This window comes from Ambystoma mexicanum, chromosome 9 (assembly GCF_040938575.1).
Source record: "Ambystoma mexicanum isolate Mex_15411 chromosome 9, UKY_AmexF1_1, whole genome shotgun sequence".
NCBI lineage: Eukaryota > Metazoa > Chordata > Amphibia > Caudata > Ambystomatidae > Ambystoma > Ambystoma mexicanum.
The window spans coordinates 781,280,274-781,298,930 of NC_090931.1; the positions used below are offsets into that span (position 1 = coordinate 781,280,274).

The 18,657-nt window shown below is 45.2% G+C and overlaps 1 protein-coding gene across 6 annotated transcripts in view; it reads right to left on the minus strand.

Annotated features, from left to right (window-relative positions):
- The window catches only part of STK17B (serine/threonine kinase 17b), a 221,490-nt gene that overhangs the window by 140,381 nt on the left and 62,452 nt on the right, over positions 1 to 18,657 (minus strand). The window contains exons 2-3 of one of the 6 annotated variants that reach the window (XM_069615707.1): positions 14,929 to 14,991; positions 4,446 to 4,622 (exon numbers count right to left, since the gene is read on the minus strand). In XM_069615707.1, coding sequence (XP_069471808.1) covers positions 4,446 to 4,567 — 122 coding nt within the window. In that variant the 5' untranslated portion in view covers positions 4,568 to 4,622; positions 14,929 to 14,991. The other 5 variants (XM_069615706.1, XM_069615709.1, XM_069615710.1 and 2 more) reach the window with 5 other exon arrangements.

The following is an 18,657-nucleotide window of genomic DNA, read 5'->3' on the forward strand; positions in this document are numbered from 1 at the left end:
GAGACAGTGACTGGTATTAACTAATATATGATAACAAACTAGTGATGGAGGAGCAAGCTAAAGTTGCCCAATATAGTGACTGCTTTACTTTTAATCCATAGTCCCACTTCCTCCATACTTGGACCCAAAGAAGAATCTGGTAGAGGCTCTGTATCTGGGGAGAAAAGCAGCCGTGTGTGTAATGTGAGATTTCCTGCTCTATGTGAAAGGACCAAACCATTCTTCAGTGCAGAGCAAAGAAATACCTCAAATTTGATTGGCTGTGTATATGTGCATGTGGCCACACCCCTCCAAATGCCACACACTGACATAGCCCCCACCAGTCCTTTTCCATCACCTATGCCTTACCTGACTGAGGTCTCATTTAGTGGTGAAGGTGTGAGGGGGCATGGAGGAACAGGGACTATGGCCTGGGAGTAGAGTAGCCTCTATGGTGATTAACTATCGTCTTCCTACGTCCTGCCCCTCTCGGTCTATACTTATGGGAGATTAAAAGCATTTGCACACTGAAGGGGAGATGGACTCAACGCAGACTAAGCAAAAAGGTTTTGCTGCACGGCTTGGCTGAACCTAGCATCAGCATAGGAGCTGGAGTCCAAGCAGTAAAGCAGGCAAAGACGATGAGGCCCATTTGGCGGCAATGTCAATGACCTAACAGCGGATGTGCCTCTGGAAGGCCACGGAGTCTGCCTTGGCCAAAACAGCATGAGAATGCAGGCCCTTTAGGAAGGTGGAGCTCCTAGCATGTGTAACTCTGTCTGATAGAAGAAACTATCCAGCGAGCAATGGTAGCTTTGTAAGCTTCCAGCCTACAAGATTTGCCTCTATGAAGGATGAAAAGCTTGCCTCATGACCTGATCTCTTTAGTCCTTTCAAGATAGAATTTCAAATCTCAGCAAACGCCCACATTATGCAGAGTCCTCGCCCCCTCAGAGGATGAATTAGCAGAGAAAGCCGGCAAGAAAGGGGGGGGGTGCTTACGGAGCACCACCTTGTCCTTGTTGAAAGTCATGAACAGGTCAGCCCTGGCAGGAATCCACTGATACTCTCCGAAAAGGTCAAATCTGAAATGAAGAAAAGAACAGAGTCCAGGCCGCACAACATAGGGTCTATTCGTCCATCAAAGCACACATTGCAAAACCAAGTCAGAGGTGTAGAGGGCCAGCGAGCAGCCTTGATAACTTCTAACTTTGCAGAAAACAGTCCAGATGACCCAGGGTCACTTATTCAGGGACCAGGCTGACAACTGAAGAGATTGAAAGGAAGGATCCCAAATCTTCTTGCAAAGACAAAAGTTGTGAACTTGGGGGAAGCCAGACTAGAGGGGGCAGAGTGAAGCTCCGAAAATTAGAATATCGCTGACTTTTGGCACCATTCGCCATCTTGCGAGAGCTTTTGGCAGCCTTATGCACTTTGTGGGGTCCTTGGCCGTATAAGCATAGTCTTCCATCGCAACCTCCTTGAAGCAGCACAATAGTTTACGACCCTTACGCTTAGCTCTTGTTAGAGGTATCCTCAGGTGGGTGCCCAGACTTCGCCCTGGACTGGGTACCCTCAGGTCGGTGACCCAATTTGGGCCCCAGAGCAGAACCTCAGTGTCTCCTCCTAACGTATGCCCTAAATGGATAACCTGTGAAGGACCCTGTGAGGAGTCAGGAATGAAACTCGGACACAAGTCAGCCATAAGTTTCTGATTCCAGAAGTTAGATCCCTTCCCCTGCATTCTTCTTACTCCTTGAGGTTTTATACAAAACAGTTTGTTAAGCCCCTCTTGGCCAATCAGAAGATGTATTCACAAAACTGTCTGGTTTTATAATCTTGGTTTTTCTTCAGGAACACCTGGTATATTTCTGTCAGGTGATATTACTCCTCTCTTGTTCAACACAAATGGCCTGGTATACTCCCCTGACATCTGTTCATTCAGGGTTTTCACCTTCTCCTAAAGTTGCATTTATATTGCGTTGGATGGTGTACCCTCCTGGTATATTATCCTCCCTCTGTTTCTTGTATATTTGCACTGTGTAGATTCACACATTTGGAAAGGGGCTGTTTGCCACTTAATTCCCCCCTTCTCAATAGGTCAATTCTCTTCCTTTCTCTTAGTTACGTTATTTAATTGCACTGTGCATGCTCGCCGATACTCCCCAGTGTCCCTGTTGCTTCTGGGTGGACTCACCGGCTTTTTGTGGCATGTTTGAATTCTCTCGCCAGTCTCCCACAGCTTTCACTTCACACGCCCACTACCCTCTTGGCTCTGGTAAGTGAAATGCTGCTTTGGTTCACCTGCCAATGCCCAGGAGTCCCTCATCGGCTCTTGGCATTTCTGTGGTGTCTCCTGGTGCAGGAGCTTTCTTCTTCTCCATCGTTAAGCCGTCTGGCTCCACAACGTCAGCCTCAGCCTGTCTGCTCTCAGTACCCTGCAGAGAGGTGCCGCTCTCTCTCTCGCACACAGCAGCTGTGACTCAGTCTCTGCTCAGGTTGCTTAAAATTTCCAGGCACAGGCGTTTACCAGAAAAAGCGCTCACTGGGCTTACAGTCTCTTTGCTCCACGTTGCTTGATCCCTCTTCCTAGTATTTTGAGAATTCTGGGAACAGCAGTCATTTGGAGAAGCATTTTTAAATGGTAAGCTTTGGTTGACTGATTAATGGAATTGAAAAAAGTGATTTAATCAGATTGGCAATGCAGACCAAAGTTGAAAGGTTGATCCATAGGTTTGGGACAACGGGCTTCACTGTTCTTCATTGGAAAGTAGATGCATGACAATATGCCATGTGGGTTTCAGATATGGGAAGGTCTTTCCCAAGAGACAACAGGAGATACCATGTCTCACCCGATGAAGCCATGACATTGCCCCAGCAGCTATCTCTCCCCCACCCCCCAATGTGATCCTCCCTCATATAGCTGCCCACAGAGTCAGTATCAGGTAGCGGATGCCGTCCCCTGGCCACATGGAAGGAAGTCACAGCTGGGAAATTAGTGAGGACTGCATCGGATTCATCACAGACCCCCTGTTGGCAAAGGGTCGCAAGAAACCCCTGCTGAATGCAGGGACTCCTCGAAAAGGAATCCCCGAGATGAGGTGCCCTACGGGTGTGGGGGTCAAGGCGAATTTAAGATCACTGAACTCCTCTCACTTCAAGAATTCCTGGCAATGAAGAAGGGGTCGCAAAGGCCTGGAGAAGATCTTTTCCCCAAACGTTGAAGGCGGCAAGTAAGCATGATAACAGACACAGTGTCACAGCACCAGGAGCGGCTCCACCGGTGCTCGAAGACCAGTCCCTTCCCTATGAGCGGGAACTCCCACAAGGACAGAGGAAGGTTGACGGGATGTAGGAGTAAGCATTTACACCAGACAATCATTTACCACATGGAAGGATTTGAGAGCTAGATATATGAGAGCTAAAAAGTGGTTCAGATCTGACAGGTCTTAATACACAAGAGATTTCCAAACTATTGAAATTATTGGTAATACAATTCCTGACCTCCAGTTGGTTTGGAGTCCTCTAGACGCTTAGGACGAGAGGACAGCTCAGGGGCAACATGTTTTGTGTTGCTCAACGCAGCGCAGGTTCGAATCCTGATCCCGTGCTTAGAGACTGGTCTCCGGTAATGAGCGTGTTATAAAAGATTAATTAATTAGAATGCACTGAAACTACGTGGCATTTAAAAAAAAAGATACTTGATGGAAAAAGCAATATTGTTCAAATCTCATGCTGAAGTTATATTTGCTGCACAGTATACACACTACTAGTTCCTGGTTCTCAAGATGTAGCGCCTGCTTAGTTACTATTTTTAGCCCTGCACAAATCCCCGAAGGTGGGTTGCGTGGCAGGAAGTAAGAGCAATGTTATTCTTTCAGTTTACTGAGTATGGAGATAATTGTGCCATAAACATTTGTGAATGATGTACTTAACTGATATGATGTGCAGTATTATGGTAAACAGATAGGCCCTTAGCAACCAGCGGCGGAACATTTCTGCAGAACAGAAACCCCCAGATTTCACATTTTGACTCCAATGATAGGACCGCTGCCTTTGCTATTACTGCATTCACCCGGATCTATAAACGCACACAAGCCGTTCTTTACTGGTACAAAGGCAGAGAAAATGCAACACAGTTTCGCACTTTCATCAAGTTAAAAAAAGTCCTAGAAATGTTAGGACCAAACACTGAAAATAGCTCATTTGATCTCTTTTTAGACTAGGACATTCTATATTCGTGTCTCGTGCATTATGCTCTGGTAGCATTAATAGAACACGACTTTTTCAGACGGATTCAAAGTCAGAAAAGCGATTGTCAGCATAATTAATGTATGCAATGCCTGCCAACAACCCCACAAAGAATACTAAAATGTAACTATTTTGTTAGAAAGTCCCTATTCATTATTGCTTGTTCATGCATTGTTATTGCTGAAATAATCACAGCCGGCCCCAGGATTTCGTACCTTCCTAATTCTTTGTCAGAAAGCGTGTACAGGTCCAGAAAATTTGCAGTCTTGATTGGTGTACGTATGGCAGCGGACAAATAACCAGGGGGCACTCGGCTTTCAGACTTCCGTCGAGACATGGTGTTGCTACAAGACTAGATTAACACACCTCCTCCGTCTGTTAGCTTCTTTTACCTGCTAAGGAAACAGAGGGGCAAAGACCATTAAGTTTCATTACAGCAAATGTAACCCTGAACATTTGTCAGCTTGATTTAAAAACATTGGATTCACAAGTTATCTTCTCCAACACGCAATGTACACATTCGACAACCATAAAGTGTATCTAGGAATAGTCGTTGCACTCGCATAAGAGGGTGCCTTGAAACAGGAAATGCACAATAAACCGGATACTGTCAGAGGTGAGAGGGGACATGAAATGAACAAATAGAAGAAACAGCAGGACCAGAGAGGAGTACACACATTGAGATTTTCTAAATATATATATTGGTGCAAGTGGAGAGGGGGTAAGGATAGATCAGGCCTCAGAACGTGCACTCGCGACCAACCATTGAGGAGCGATAAATTGACTCTCGGTGAGTAAGAATTGGTGTGCTGATTGCATGGGGACAAGCAGGGGGTGAAGGACTTTGTAGGCCTGCAAGTAGCTTGCAACTTTACATGTTCACCCCTGGACATTGTGGGGGAGGTAGGCGTGCAGTATTCTTGGCATGGGGGTTGATGTCAGAATTAGAGGAGTTTAGCATAAGACAGTGAGATAGCAAATGAGCGATCCAAGAGCTGAGAGCCAGGCAAGTTCAGTGCCATGAATTCCTTTGTTGGAGATAGTTTGAGGGAGAGAGCAGTGATTCAGTGCATCAGAAAGGCAAAGAATATGCAGAGGATGAGGATGCAACGATTGGCAGTGGTGGGAAAATAAGAGACTAGTAAAGTTCATCTCGGTGCAGCCGTGGCGGAAGAAACCGGAATAAGGGGGTGGGTCATAGAATTGGTTAGCTTCCAAAACACCGACGGATACGTTGAAAACCATAAGCTACAGAATTGTAGGGGGTGGGGGAGACAGGCCTATTTGCTTGTAGGAATAGTCCGGTTTGCAGGCCTGGTCTTGAGGAGAATTAGAAAGAGTGGATACTTTGTAACAGGAAATGGAGGAGTGAGGGAGGGATTGATGAGGCAGAAGCGAAAGGGGGCTAAATCACTGATCATATTAAGATTACACATTAGAGCCTTGTTCTTTTTCCCACAGATAGACATGAAGTACGGTAGGAGGATAGTCGGTTGTAAGCTTTGTTGTTCAACTAACTGCTGAAGCACCACCAAAACGGTTTCATTACTATTATATACCCAATAGGCTGAATTAATGATATTTAAATAGAGCGTCTTGATGTCAGAGATGCGGAGACAGATCAGCTAATTTAGTCCCAAGTCTAACATACACTGCATTGGACCGTTCTAGCCAGTCAAATCTCGGAGGTTAGGGTCTAGCTTGGAGTTTGATTTATACTTCGTAATTTTTGTCAGTGGCAATTCTTGATCTTCTCTATTCTTATTGCAGGCCAAATATTTGGTTCAAGTCACTCGCCCCTCATATCTCCACATGCACACATCACTCCAATTCTTACTCGCCGAGTGTCAGTTATTACAAGCAATCATGTTCATTCGAAAAACATGTTCCATAGAACATTTCGCAGCATAGCAAAATACATATTCCTATGTGGTATTAATGAACAGAAGTACATGTAGCAATACAAAATCGGGAGAGTACAACATATAATAACAACAATTCTTAAAAACTAGGTTTCAGCTAATCAAGGTAAAAAAGGGGAGGCAATCAAATCTATCGCTCGTTATTAGCATCCTTTGATTCAGATTAGTTGGCCAAGTGAGTTTTTTTTGTATGCACCCTGTCGAGATGATTACATGCTTCCGATTAAAAGATTGATAATTCTCGTGATTCCCTGCCCTCTTGCACTTGAGCCCTTATCCTGCTCTTTAAATAAGTGTCTATTTTGTTCCATGATAAGAGGTTCATTAAAATAGAGCTGTACATTAATGGCGGTTAGTTGTGAGCATACATGGTTCAGCCAAGGGATTTCAAGTACATTGAGTTTAGATTAAAACACCTAATAATCAGTTGGGCGAGAGAAGCTCTCCGATTACTCCAGATGCTCATTTAATGTAGAGTTGATTGAATTACTTGTAGAGTTAGTTGAATTACTAACTTATCTTTTGTAGAGCCAGGGAGTACGGACCAGTAGCACTGCGTCATCTGCTAAGCTAACAGAGGGAACACGGTGCCACCCAATTTCGGTAGAATATCCGGCCCAGTTTCCATCAGAGCATCCTTAAAGGTTGATATATAGGATAAACAGCACACAAGCCAATATACAATCCTGATGGACCCATGCATACACTTCAAAGTCCTCTGTGCAGTGTCCCCCTTTGCAACTCATCACACATGCTACTGTGTCCTGATATAACATCCAGTATTTTGAGGATTTCCAGGGGGGCAATTTAAAGGAGGGACCCGAGCGTGCCCAACAGCTTCTGCTGATTAACCTCGTTGAATGCTGTGCTCAGGTCCATAAAGGCCAGATAAATCGTCTCTCTTTTCATGTAAAGAAAATTCGTAATTAGAAGGTACAAATTCAGAGCCTGCTCGCTAGTGCCCATTACCGGGCGAAATGCGAGTTGATCTTCTGAAAGGATATGATCCTCCATAGCCCACTCTTGGAGTTTTGCTAATAAAGGTCGAGCAACATTGAGATTCCAATAAACAGATAGGCCTGAATGATTTCGGATTTTTCCCCCCCCCCCATCACCTATTTTGTACATATGCTTAATTATAGCCACTCCCCATGGTTTTGGGACCACTTCAGACCCGACAACAGCATTTAAGCCAACAGTTGGTATGGGTGCCCACAGTTCAACCTCAGAATTCCATCAGGCCCAGGACTACGATTTAACTTTTGTTTGCTTATAGACTCCGATACACCTTTAATCGAAAAGAAAAAAAAAAATTACTAGGGGTTAACACAGGGAATGACTTGGGATCCGAGGAATACAAAAAAGTCGTGTGAGGTAAACCCTGCTGCTCCGGGATATTATTCGTGGTATATAGGAACAGAAAAATGGTTGATCCAATCCTGGTCTTAGACCAACGGTTCCATGCCTGCCTGTTCTTTTATGGGCAGGAACAAGTGTTACCAAGATCCAACATTTCTGGAGTTATTTTCTCCTGCTGCCGTGATCAGTTCCTCCCAAGAGCTGCAATCCAAGTCTAGCTTGCTTTGTGCAACGATTCTCTTGTAATTGGCTTTAGCTCCAAGGATTATTGCTTTAGGTGGAAAAGGATTTTTTTAGTAACGAGATTAGCTTCTTTTTGCGTGCCACTGCAGCCCTTGTTAAACTAACCAGCGCGGCGAGCAAGACCGATTTTAAACAATAGGTGAACAATTTGCTCGACATTCTTGTGGTCAGAGGATTAAAGTAGGACATTACATTTCCAACATTATCCAGTGCTGCTAAGGGTGCCATGATTACTTGAAGTTTATCCATAAAAAACATCTTTTATAGCGTGAGGATGTCGGACCCCAAACACCTCACTCAATGTTGCGTGGGTCGACCGTCGTCATATTCAGGTGGGGATTGTTAATACCTTTCACTTTGCACTGCCACTTACATGTTAGCGCTAACGGATGATGGTCACTGATTATATGCTCCACGACAAATAAATCTGCAATTAAATTCCAGTGGCCTAGCAGAAAACACACAAAAAATAAAAAAAATACAAATGCATTGAAAAAAATAAAATTGATGGAAGAATTTCCTTGGGATGCTCATTAGGGACTTGGACATTAATGGATCCAAGTCCCCAGTGTGTAGCCAGGAGAGTAGCTCAAGTTATGACTTGACAAAGGCTAGTGGCAAGTGCAAACTGAGTAATAGTTTGTGCAAATGTTGGAAAGGCGTTGCCATGAACAGTGTTTTAATGTCATTGGGGGCAATCTGCCTGGAAACAGCGCATGAGCGAAATGGAATCAAAGATATTATTTATTCTTACTGAATCACCCAAGAATTGGAATTATTCTTGCTGAAAAAAAAAGAAAAGAAATCGTGAAGGCTAGCAGGAAAAGGCATTTTATTAAATGATGCCCTTTTTATTTCCTATGCACCCTTTATTCGTAGCTTTAGATTCCAGTACAATGTTGTTTGGGTGTACAAGTACATTTATTAGCAATAGAATTTTGGTAAAAGTATATGTATAGCGGCGAGTATATATTCAGTCTCCGCCTCTGGTGCCGGTTGCCAGGCAGTCAGTCGGAGCGTGATGCAGTGAATAGTGGGAGGATTATTAGGGTCAGCAGGAGTTGTAGATTTCAACATACATGAACAAATTGCACCAGGTGCTGCCAAAGAAGCAGAGGCCAACGGGGAGCACAGCATCCCAATCAGCAGCAAACACTGGGCATGAAACACTAGAAAGGCCTATGGCGTAGCCAAAGGAGCAGGTATGCAAAACGTGCAGGCGCAATTATGAAGGAATAGCACAATCCGCGCCAACGCTTACTGGCATCCCATCTGCATGCAGAGCCAGACTTCCATGAGGAAGGTGCCATCTGCATACAGGGCCAGTCATCCACGAGGAAGGTGCCATCTGCATACAGGGCCAGACATCCACGAGGAAGCTGCCATCTGCACACAGAGCCAGACTTCCATGAGGAAGGTGCCATCTGCATACAGGGCCAGTCATCCACGAGGAAGCTGCCATCTGCACACAGGGCCAGTCATCCACGAGGAAGGTGCCATCTGCACACAGGGCCAGTCATCCACGAGGAAGCTGCCATCTGCACACAGGGCCAGTCATCCACGAGGAAGCTGCCATCTGCACACAGGGCCAGTCATCCACGAGGAAGCTGCCATCTGCACACAGAGCCAGGCTTCCACGAGGAAGCTGCCATGAGCCAGGCTTCCACGAGGAAGCTGCCATGAGCCAGGCTTCCACGAGGAAGCTGCCATCTGCACACAGAGCCAGGCTTCCACGAGGAAGGTGCCATCTACATACAGAGTCAAGGTTCCCTTAATGAAGCTTGCCATCAGCATGCAGAGCCAGGCATCCATGAGGAAGGTGCCACAGGGCCAGTCATCCACGAGGAAGCTGCCATCTGCATACAGAGCCAGGCTTCTACGAGAAAGCTGCCATCTGCATACAGAGCCAGGCTTCTACGAGAAAGTTGCCATCTACATACAGATCCAGGCTTCCTTGAGGAAGGTGCCATCTGCATACAGATCCAGGCTTCCATGAGGAAGGTGCCATCTGCATACAGATCCAGGCTTCCATGAGGAAGGTGCCATCTGCATACAGATCCAGGCTTCCATGAGGAAGGTGCCATCTGCATACAGAGTCAAGGTTCCCTTAAGGAAGCTTGCCATCTGCATGCAGAGCCAGGCATCCATGAGGGAGGTGCCATCTGCATGCAGAGCCAGGCATCCATGAGGAAGGTGCCATCTGCATACAGAGCCAGGCTTCCACGGTGTGCTTAAGTTGTCACTACTGTGTTTTGGTTGTTTTTCTTCTTTTTGTGCACATTTTTTATGGACTGTGCCAAGGATTTGTATGAAATAATTAACTGTGCCATTTCGGCATTTTCATGATGAATTTTAAGTATTGTTGAATGCTTAATAAAATTGATATGTGAATATTTTGATAATTGTACATTTCTGTGCACCTACCCCTCACTGTGCAATCCCTGCAGTGGTTAGCAACTGTATAGAGATATGGGAAATAAATTAATCCCTCCCTCTTCTCAGTTTTCCCGTAAGTGAGGTTGGACACCTTACCCTGTGACAATACACTGTTGACCAAACCTTTAGTTTATGTAATTTAGGTGTTCCTAAAGTTAGGGGGCTTTTTGGTCTAACAGTCTAAATCCCCCGACCTCTTTTTGTATTTGGTGGTTCCATGAGGAAGGTGCCATCTACATATAGAGCCAGGCTTCCACGAGGAAGGTGCCATCTGCATAGAGAGCCAGGCTTCCATGAGGAAGGTGCCATCTGCATACACAGCCAGGCTTCTACGAGGAAGGTGCCATCTGCATACACAGCCAGGCTTCTACGAGGAAGGTGCCATCTGCATACACAGCCAGGCACCCATGAGCAAGGTGCCATCTGCATACACAGCCAGGCACCCATGAGCAAGGTGCCATCTGAACGCAGAGCCAGGCTTACATGAGGAAGGTGCCATCTGCATAGAGAGCAGGCCCACATGAGAAAGGTGCCATCTGCATAGAGAGCCAAGCTTACACGAGGAAGGTGCCATCTGCATACACAGCCAGGCTTCCACGAGGAAGGTGCCATCTGCATACACAGCCAGGCTTCCACATACACAGCCAGGCTTCCAGGAGGAAGGTGCAGTTTAGGTTGCTTACTAAGCACGAGTAGAATGTCACTGGTTCCAGTCAACTGAGCAGGTATTCATGGGGAGCAACGTGATATAGGGTGCAGGTCATTGTTAATACAAACGACCAGGAGCAAACGCCTTGGTGGAAAGCTAACTGCCTGAGCTGCAGCATGGAGCAAAATAACAAAAGCATAGTCCCCATAGACAAATTGCAGGGAGCCAAAACGCAAATACGTCATTCAGGATCTATTTTCATAGTCTCTAATCTGTAGGTCCACTTAGTTTATTGTACAATAATGATTGTAGGTAGTTAGTTTCCATCGATTTAATTTTTAAACACCAAAACACAAAAAATGCACGCAGAGCGATTTTCCTAGAAACAAGTGCACGATAATAGAATGGTTATCATTTGGATCCAAACCTACAACACAATGAGGTCAGTAGCACATGAAAATAATCCCAGGGAGTTTCAGTTTCAGCAGAGCATGTTTTGCAGTGGATTGTCGGGAGTTACCTGACAAAGGTCATGGATGACAAATTAGAACATGGGCTCATCAGGAGTAGTAGGTAATTGACAGGTGTGGCCTTTTAAAGCATGCTCTCCAAAACAAGCCAATAAAAAGCACATCTGCAGATCAATGAATCACCCACCAAATAGGCGATGCCGTGAAGGTAATGGACCTCTGCTGATGCATAAAACACAGCGACAGAATGCACGAGACAGCAGGGCAGCAATGGGGATTACAGAATCTGGAGCCTCTAGAGCAGAGGTCTTCGATCTGCAGAGTTGCAGATGTTTAGGACTACGACTCCCATAATCCCTCACTATGGACTATGCTACGTCTATTGGTAGTTGTAGTCCAAAACATCTGCATAGCCAAAGGTTGCCGACCCCTTCTCTAGAGTGGAAAGAGCTACCAAGAGTACTACACAACCATGAGGGAAGCAATGTTATGCCCATTGCCCCCGAACACACACAATTTAGTTTCATTTGCACCTTTAAGAGCTAAAATCGACAGGCCCAAGCTGCTGCTCTATGGCGCTGCCTGTTCAATAGTCCAGATCGGTGTGATCATCAATGACAAAATGATTAACTTAAAGGACATGGTCTCCCAAAGCTGCAGAGGACTCTACTGTAAGGGCCCTGGGTGAACGCCATCCTTGGCTATTGCAAAAGGGCAAGTTTGTTATGAGACAAAGAGAACCACCTCTTGGTACTGTGAGAAACCAGAAGGTAATCTTACCCACTTAGTCCCTGGGGATCTGTCATCCATGTGGCCAGGACACAGCCATCACTTTTGGATCCAGTTTCTGGGGGTGGTCCTGTGCGGGAGGATCACCTGGGTGAAGGGTCTTCGGGGAGTGGACACCGGATGGAGAGACGCAGTATCCCCTTCTCTGTAACACCTTTACCCCATCCTACCAAGTAGGATATTTAGGAACTCTACCTCTCCTCCCCCTTTTACAACACAGACCACTTTCACACGGACAGCCCGCTACAAGGCAAATCAGACCAACACCTGAGCCATATACCTGACGTGTCCCAATACAATGGCCAGGCGAGGTCAGGCAATTACTTACCATCACAAACACCGGACTTCCATTAAGCTTTCCCACACAGATAAACGGCAGAGCACGAGCAGACTAAGCAAGGCAAGGCACACGAGGAAACAGCAGTTCCGAGATGGCAGTTTAACGAGGTAAGAAAGACAGCAAAACAGAAGGGGATCGCAAGGAGGGAAGTCACTGACCTTTTCGACAAGGAACCGTTGCTTTCCTGGAACCTCGAGAATAGAAAGCGCAACACCAAGAAACCAGGCTGAAGAATCCTGCATTTGTGTGTCAGAGGTACCCAGGGCCCTCACACGTCAATAATCAAGGCGGGGAGAAGCGCCAGCCGCAGTGGTACTCTCCTTAGCACCAACAACAAAGCACCATCAGTGAAATCAACACAGCCGGTGAGTGGGGGAGACTGATGCAAGACCGGTTTGTGTTGAAGCCAAGGTTGTAAGCAGCAACATTTTAGGGCGAGCGCTGGAACGAACATTGTTAAAATGCGTGTGACAAAAGATGCAAGTAAAGTTGAACCTCCGATGAGTGATTGAACTTTAAAAGCAAGATACGATACCTTTGACAAAGTGGTCCGACACCGCGAGGGTGGTCAGTCTAAAGTCTCTGTAAGGTATCCAACTGAAAATTGGCAAAGTGAAAGTGAGAAAGAGATAATATCAAGAGGAGAGTGAGCAATTGTGAATAGAGGTGGTCCTGCGACGGGTTGAGCAAAATCCTGCGCACAGTCGAAAGCTTTGTGTTAAAGTGGGTGTGAGCCTGGCAGAGGGACCCGGGGTGAACAGAAAAATCACCCGAAAACTTGTACATGTGAAATCCTAAGAAGAAAGGATCTTCGATGTTTGTCGTATTGCATCAGGCCTTCTCAAATAAGATACTTTGAATGGCAGAGACTTTGGCTTTGAACTGCATCCTCATGCTAGAGAAGCCAGAGACTGTGCTAAGCTCCAGTGTGCCGCCTTGTCCTGTGCTCAAAATGTGGGAAAGGGAAGCCAACGGCTTGACTACCCTGATATAGCAATTCTTGAACAGTTCTTTTGTATAACACTGTTTCCCACAATATTTGTATTTAAAAGTAAGGATTGGCAATATGTTTATTAGTATAGGCCCTTTTATTTTGACAGACTCGACTAAGACTGCGTGATTATTATTTGATGGTCGTAGCTTGCTCCCATCTTTAGATTTAGGATTAGATAGGCTTTTTTTCAAATCCAATTAAAGTTAAATAAACACCCTTGAACTGTGATCACTTGTGTCTGTTTTACTGTTTGATACCATGCCTTCCTTACAGTACCAAGGGGTCACAAATACAAAGGTGATGCTGGGTGATCTCCCAACCATGACCGAGAGACTCTGCTTCACCAGGATTGACCAACATACAGGGGTAACCTGGTGTCTCAATACGCAACCTTAGAGAAGCAACACTTTCCGGAAGGAATCCACAGTTGCTGTCGTGGCTTGGGGATGTAAAACAGATCAATGGCTTTGTCGGTTGGGTTTGTCCTTGAACTAAAAGGGGGAGAAAAAGAAATAATCATAAAGCTAATATTGAAACATCTGAGAAGAGAAATGGAGCTAGCACGTCTCTGCTGAAGGCCAGCGTCTGCTGCGCAAAGCGGACGCTACAACACGCAATGGACTGACACTCAAATCAATTCCAGTGCATCCAACCCCAGTATATTCAATCTGACCATCCAAGCATATTGTCAATCCCTGTACATCGGCCAGTCACTATATTCAGTGCATGCCAATTGTATAGGCCAGTTTGCTCTAGGCAGGTATATTTCTAGTTGGTTTCTGCCTCTTAACATATTACCGGTTTGACGGTCACACTAGTTCACCGCTTTATACACAATGTGACAGTATACCCAATGAACACGAACGAACACACACACACACACACACACACACACACACACACACACACACACACACACACACACAAAATCAAATATGGAATGTGGTGGTTTTCAACAGAATTTGGTTGTTCTCTCTAAACTATTTAAGTAAGGTATTCATGAGTCCACTGGGTTCAGATCAATTGCTACACAGAGTTTTGGAATCTCTCTTCGACACTGGACAACACACAATGTCTAAACAATTTCCATGAGGAACCTTGTTTTACAATATCCTGGCAACATTATTCCATGTAACACAGATATAGCATTCCGGCCTTTTCCCATCAAGATCCACACATCTATTGCAATCTCTTGTCATTTATCTTCTAGGCGTTCGTCGGGACAGGAAGGGATTATCGATATACAAAGATCCAATCTCTATGCTAACCAGTCTAGATACTATTCATGCAATAAAAAAAACATACAAAGTAAAAGATTTTCTCATGGCATTTTGGTTATGCCAATATTCATAAGCTCACTGACCTTTCATCATTCAGGGGAGCACATTCTATTCCTTAGGTCCGCGTCATGAATGTCACGATGTGGTCTGAAACAAGTGAATTTGACCCTTTTAAGTCTTGCCACACATTTTTTTTGTTTGGGGGTATTCACTGACCTTCAATTCTTCCATCAACCCACAGATGGGGCATCTTCAAAAGACTGGGAGTTCCTTGATCGCCTACAAACCAAATGTAACCAAAGTTAATGGCCACCCTGTTTTCCGAGCCATTCTTACGACAGCGCAAACTGTGATTATCAATGGCTATGCCGCGTGCCCACTTTTATGGTGTGTTCACTCTGCATATATACACCCCCCCCCAGGAATGTCATGACATCTTATTACCGATATTAGACATTTTTTATTTAGTGCCCGTCTCCATTTCACACTTGCTTCCGTTATTCAACACATGCAACATGTTCATCTTCAAACATTTTAAAACATTTTGCAGAGCTCAATTATGCATACCGTGCCGTTCACCCTCTTTGGTAAGCAAACCTGTGTGTCTCTTTCATCGTTACCGTTGCGCAGGAGAAATATACATATGTATCTGCATTCCCGTGATGGAGTGTTCTCCTTCTTCCGGGTGACACAGTTCTGATTCAAGTCAGTGTTCTCGTGCCTGCTTACTGCATCGCAGTCACATTCACACTTCCTCATGTGCCTCGAGTCCGCCTGCTTGGGGGCCATCAGTTTCAAGGCGGCTTCCCAGCGATTTGCTTAATCACTCATTAAAATTGAAAGGATTCCTCTTGCTTCACAGACATGTATTATCTTGATGGCTTTTATTTTTCTCTCATGCAGTTCTAAAATTCAAATGGTGCAATCCATTACCACACAGTGATTATTCAGCTGCTATACTTGGCTACGCAGGTTGTGTATGAGAGTGTGTCCCCTGACTCAATCATGTTTGTGTTCATATCTCCTTGGGTGCAAGTATACCTGGGGCCATCCGTTTAAAAGTGGCTACCCTATGATTTCACTTAATCACTCTTGCTTGACAAGGTAGGCAGCTAATTTGCAGGACTCCCTCCTGGATTCTTAGAAAAATAGACCCCACTCAAAGCTTGCCGGATGCTGTCCAATCTCTGTATCCATTTCTGCTCCAGTTTCCTCAATGCTAGGTCTTGGCTCCTCCTTGTCCATTTGCTTTCACGGTCTGTACAATGAACCAAAAAATGGCTCGGACCGTTTCTGCCGACAGAAATGTTCCCCCATAGGTTTTTTTTTTTTATGCACGATCCATGCTCACATATGCTCTGTCAGACTTCTCTTTTTGTTTTCCCAATGTGCATTAGGCCACACGGGTACTTGATTCCATACACTGCCTCAGAGGTTTTGCGATTTGTGAATCCTTTCAATTCCCAATTCATTTAATTCAGGACTACATTTTTTATATTCTTGGTCAAACTGCATCCTAAACCGTGTCCACACTTCTGGTGACCTGCTACGGGGGTCATTCCCCAAAGACTTGTTAGAGTCACATTTCTAGTTGGTTTATAGTCCTATGTGTGGACCAGCATCTGTTTCACGTTTCTAGTGTATTTAAAAGCGAAGGTTGGTTCAGGTGGAAATTGGGCATCTGGATGATAGTAGTGTAAAAATTGGCCTGTCTTCAGAGCATCACTTATGGGACTATATGTGATGACACATGCAATCCTTTCTTCTGCCGGTCCATCATGGTTTGTAAGGTACATTTCCCTATGTTGTTTTTGCATCCTTTATCACTTTGAGGGTATCCTATTTGTTTTAGACGTGATATGGAGATTGTGGACAGAGGATATCACAGGGGCAAAGTGCTGTTCTTGGAAGCAAGACCACGCAGAGCAACAGAGGTTCGAATCCCGGATACACTCAGGTGTTAAGCACGTGATAAAGAACAATTAAAATAAAAATTAAATTAATAATTACCTTGAGCCGGTTTAAGGAGGAACAGTTTTTCCTAATCTGCAAAACGGACCCTAGGGAAGGTTAGTTTTCAGATTAGCTGGATGAAGTGGAAGAGGACGTTTTAATCTGTAGGTTCACGGTAAAAACTGGTATCTATTGAGCCATTGGTATTTTTGCATATGGTCCGGTCTAGAATGGCCACAGGCTTCATATCGCACATCATGGTGAATTTTATGAAGGGGCCATGGGCTTTTAGCCCGATTTTCAAAAAGGTCTCCAACTCATCGATTGCACTGGTCAATGTCAACAGGACATCGATATATCTATGCAATTTTTTAATGCGTCTTACAAAAGGATTTTGGTCTCCATACAGATGTTTTGATTCGAAGTTGCCCATGTATAAGTTTGCGATGCCTGGCGCAAATGTGTCACCCATACTTGTTCCGTGCATTTGTTGGTACATCTTTTTCTAAAACAAGAAAAAGTTCTCAGTTAATGCCAGACGGAAGCACTCTAGGATGAACTCTGTTAGCACTCTCCCCTCCGGGTCAGGTCTTGTGTTTAGATACAACCTCATAACCTCAATGCTGGCATTCTGTGGTATGCTGGTATAACGTGCCTCCAAATATAGGTTTACTAAGAGGTCCTGTTCTATATGGACATTGGCAAGAATGTTTATTAATTCAGTTGTGCCTTGTAAGTATGATTTCATTTTGGCCATGTCTTTACAACATTCAGTTCCAAGGGGCATAAGACTTCCATTTAATCTTCCCCTTCACTGTGCCTGGGATACTCTCCTGCCAGGACGTTACAATGTTCTGTGCATTTGGGTGCAGGTTCCAGACTCTCAATCACACTGCCTGGTTTACTCTCCTGCCAAGTCTTTCACAATCTTCATTACCATTAAGGACACAAGGAGACATGCCTCTTCCCCAAGTAGCTCTTTCTGATTGTCTTTCACTGTCATTTACTTCTGTGTACGTGTCCGTTAACTTTCCCCAAGCACTGGGATTATTCAGAACACTTAGTATGCAAACCGTGGGATTTTGTTCCCCACTTTTGGCAAGTAATATATTCCCAGAGCACAACCAGGTGTCCCGACGCTCCATTATGGAATCGCCGGCGTTGCAGCGGCTTCCCCCCTCTCTCTCTCTCTCTCTCTCTCTCTCTCTCTTGGGTCCTTCTCTATGCTCTGCTTCTCTTCGCAGTGCAAGCAGCCCTGCCTTGCAGCAGAAGGGTGTTTGCCTGACGATCCGGCTTCCCTTGCCGGTGCGAATCTTCTCCACTGCCTCACGTCCCATTTCAGCATATCCTGTGCCCTCAGGGATGCGTCTCTTGGCTAGCCTCTGCCTGATCATCTCTTTATGCCTTAGCTCTCCACTGTCCGGGTTCCCAGCCTGAGCTAGGGAGATTTCTCTGCTCTCGTCTGGCGTCTCTGTGCTCGACTGCGCTGCTGACAGTTTGGCTTCTATCGCTTCCCAACCCGCCCCTGGGGAAGTGAATCTCCTTCCATCTAGACGCTTCCTGTTTTTAAACATTGCGCCACCTCCTGGATTCCACAAAAAACTAGAGCGTATCTCCAGTTCTATTATCTGTATTGCTCCCATGTTCTTCCTCTTCTCACTGTCTTTACAGAAGATGTTAGAAAGAGTTCTACTATTGGTGTAAGGTGGTGGAACTGGGTCTACACCACAATAAGTCATAAAGGTCTAAGTGTTGGTGGGGGGGTCATGTTCGGAGTGTAAAGGGGGATGCCATGACCTTACCAGTGTGTCTCCCCCCCCCACATGATCCTCCCTTGGACAGTCAGGATCAGGTAGTGGCTGCCCTTGCCATGCCATATGGGAAGAGAGTTTCGCCTGAAAGGGAGTGATGACATTGCTGATTTCATCACAGCGTATAGGTGGCATTAATAGCCCAAACTAAAAATCTACCAGAGGTGACGGGTCGTATATC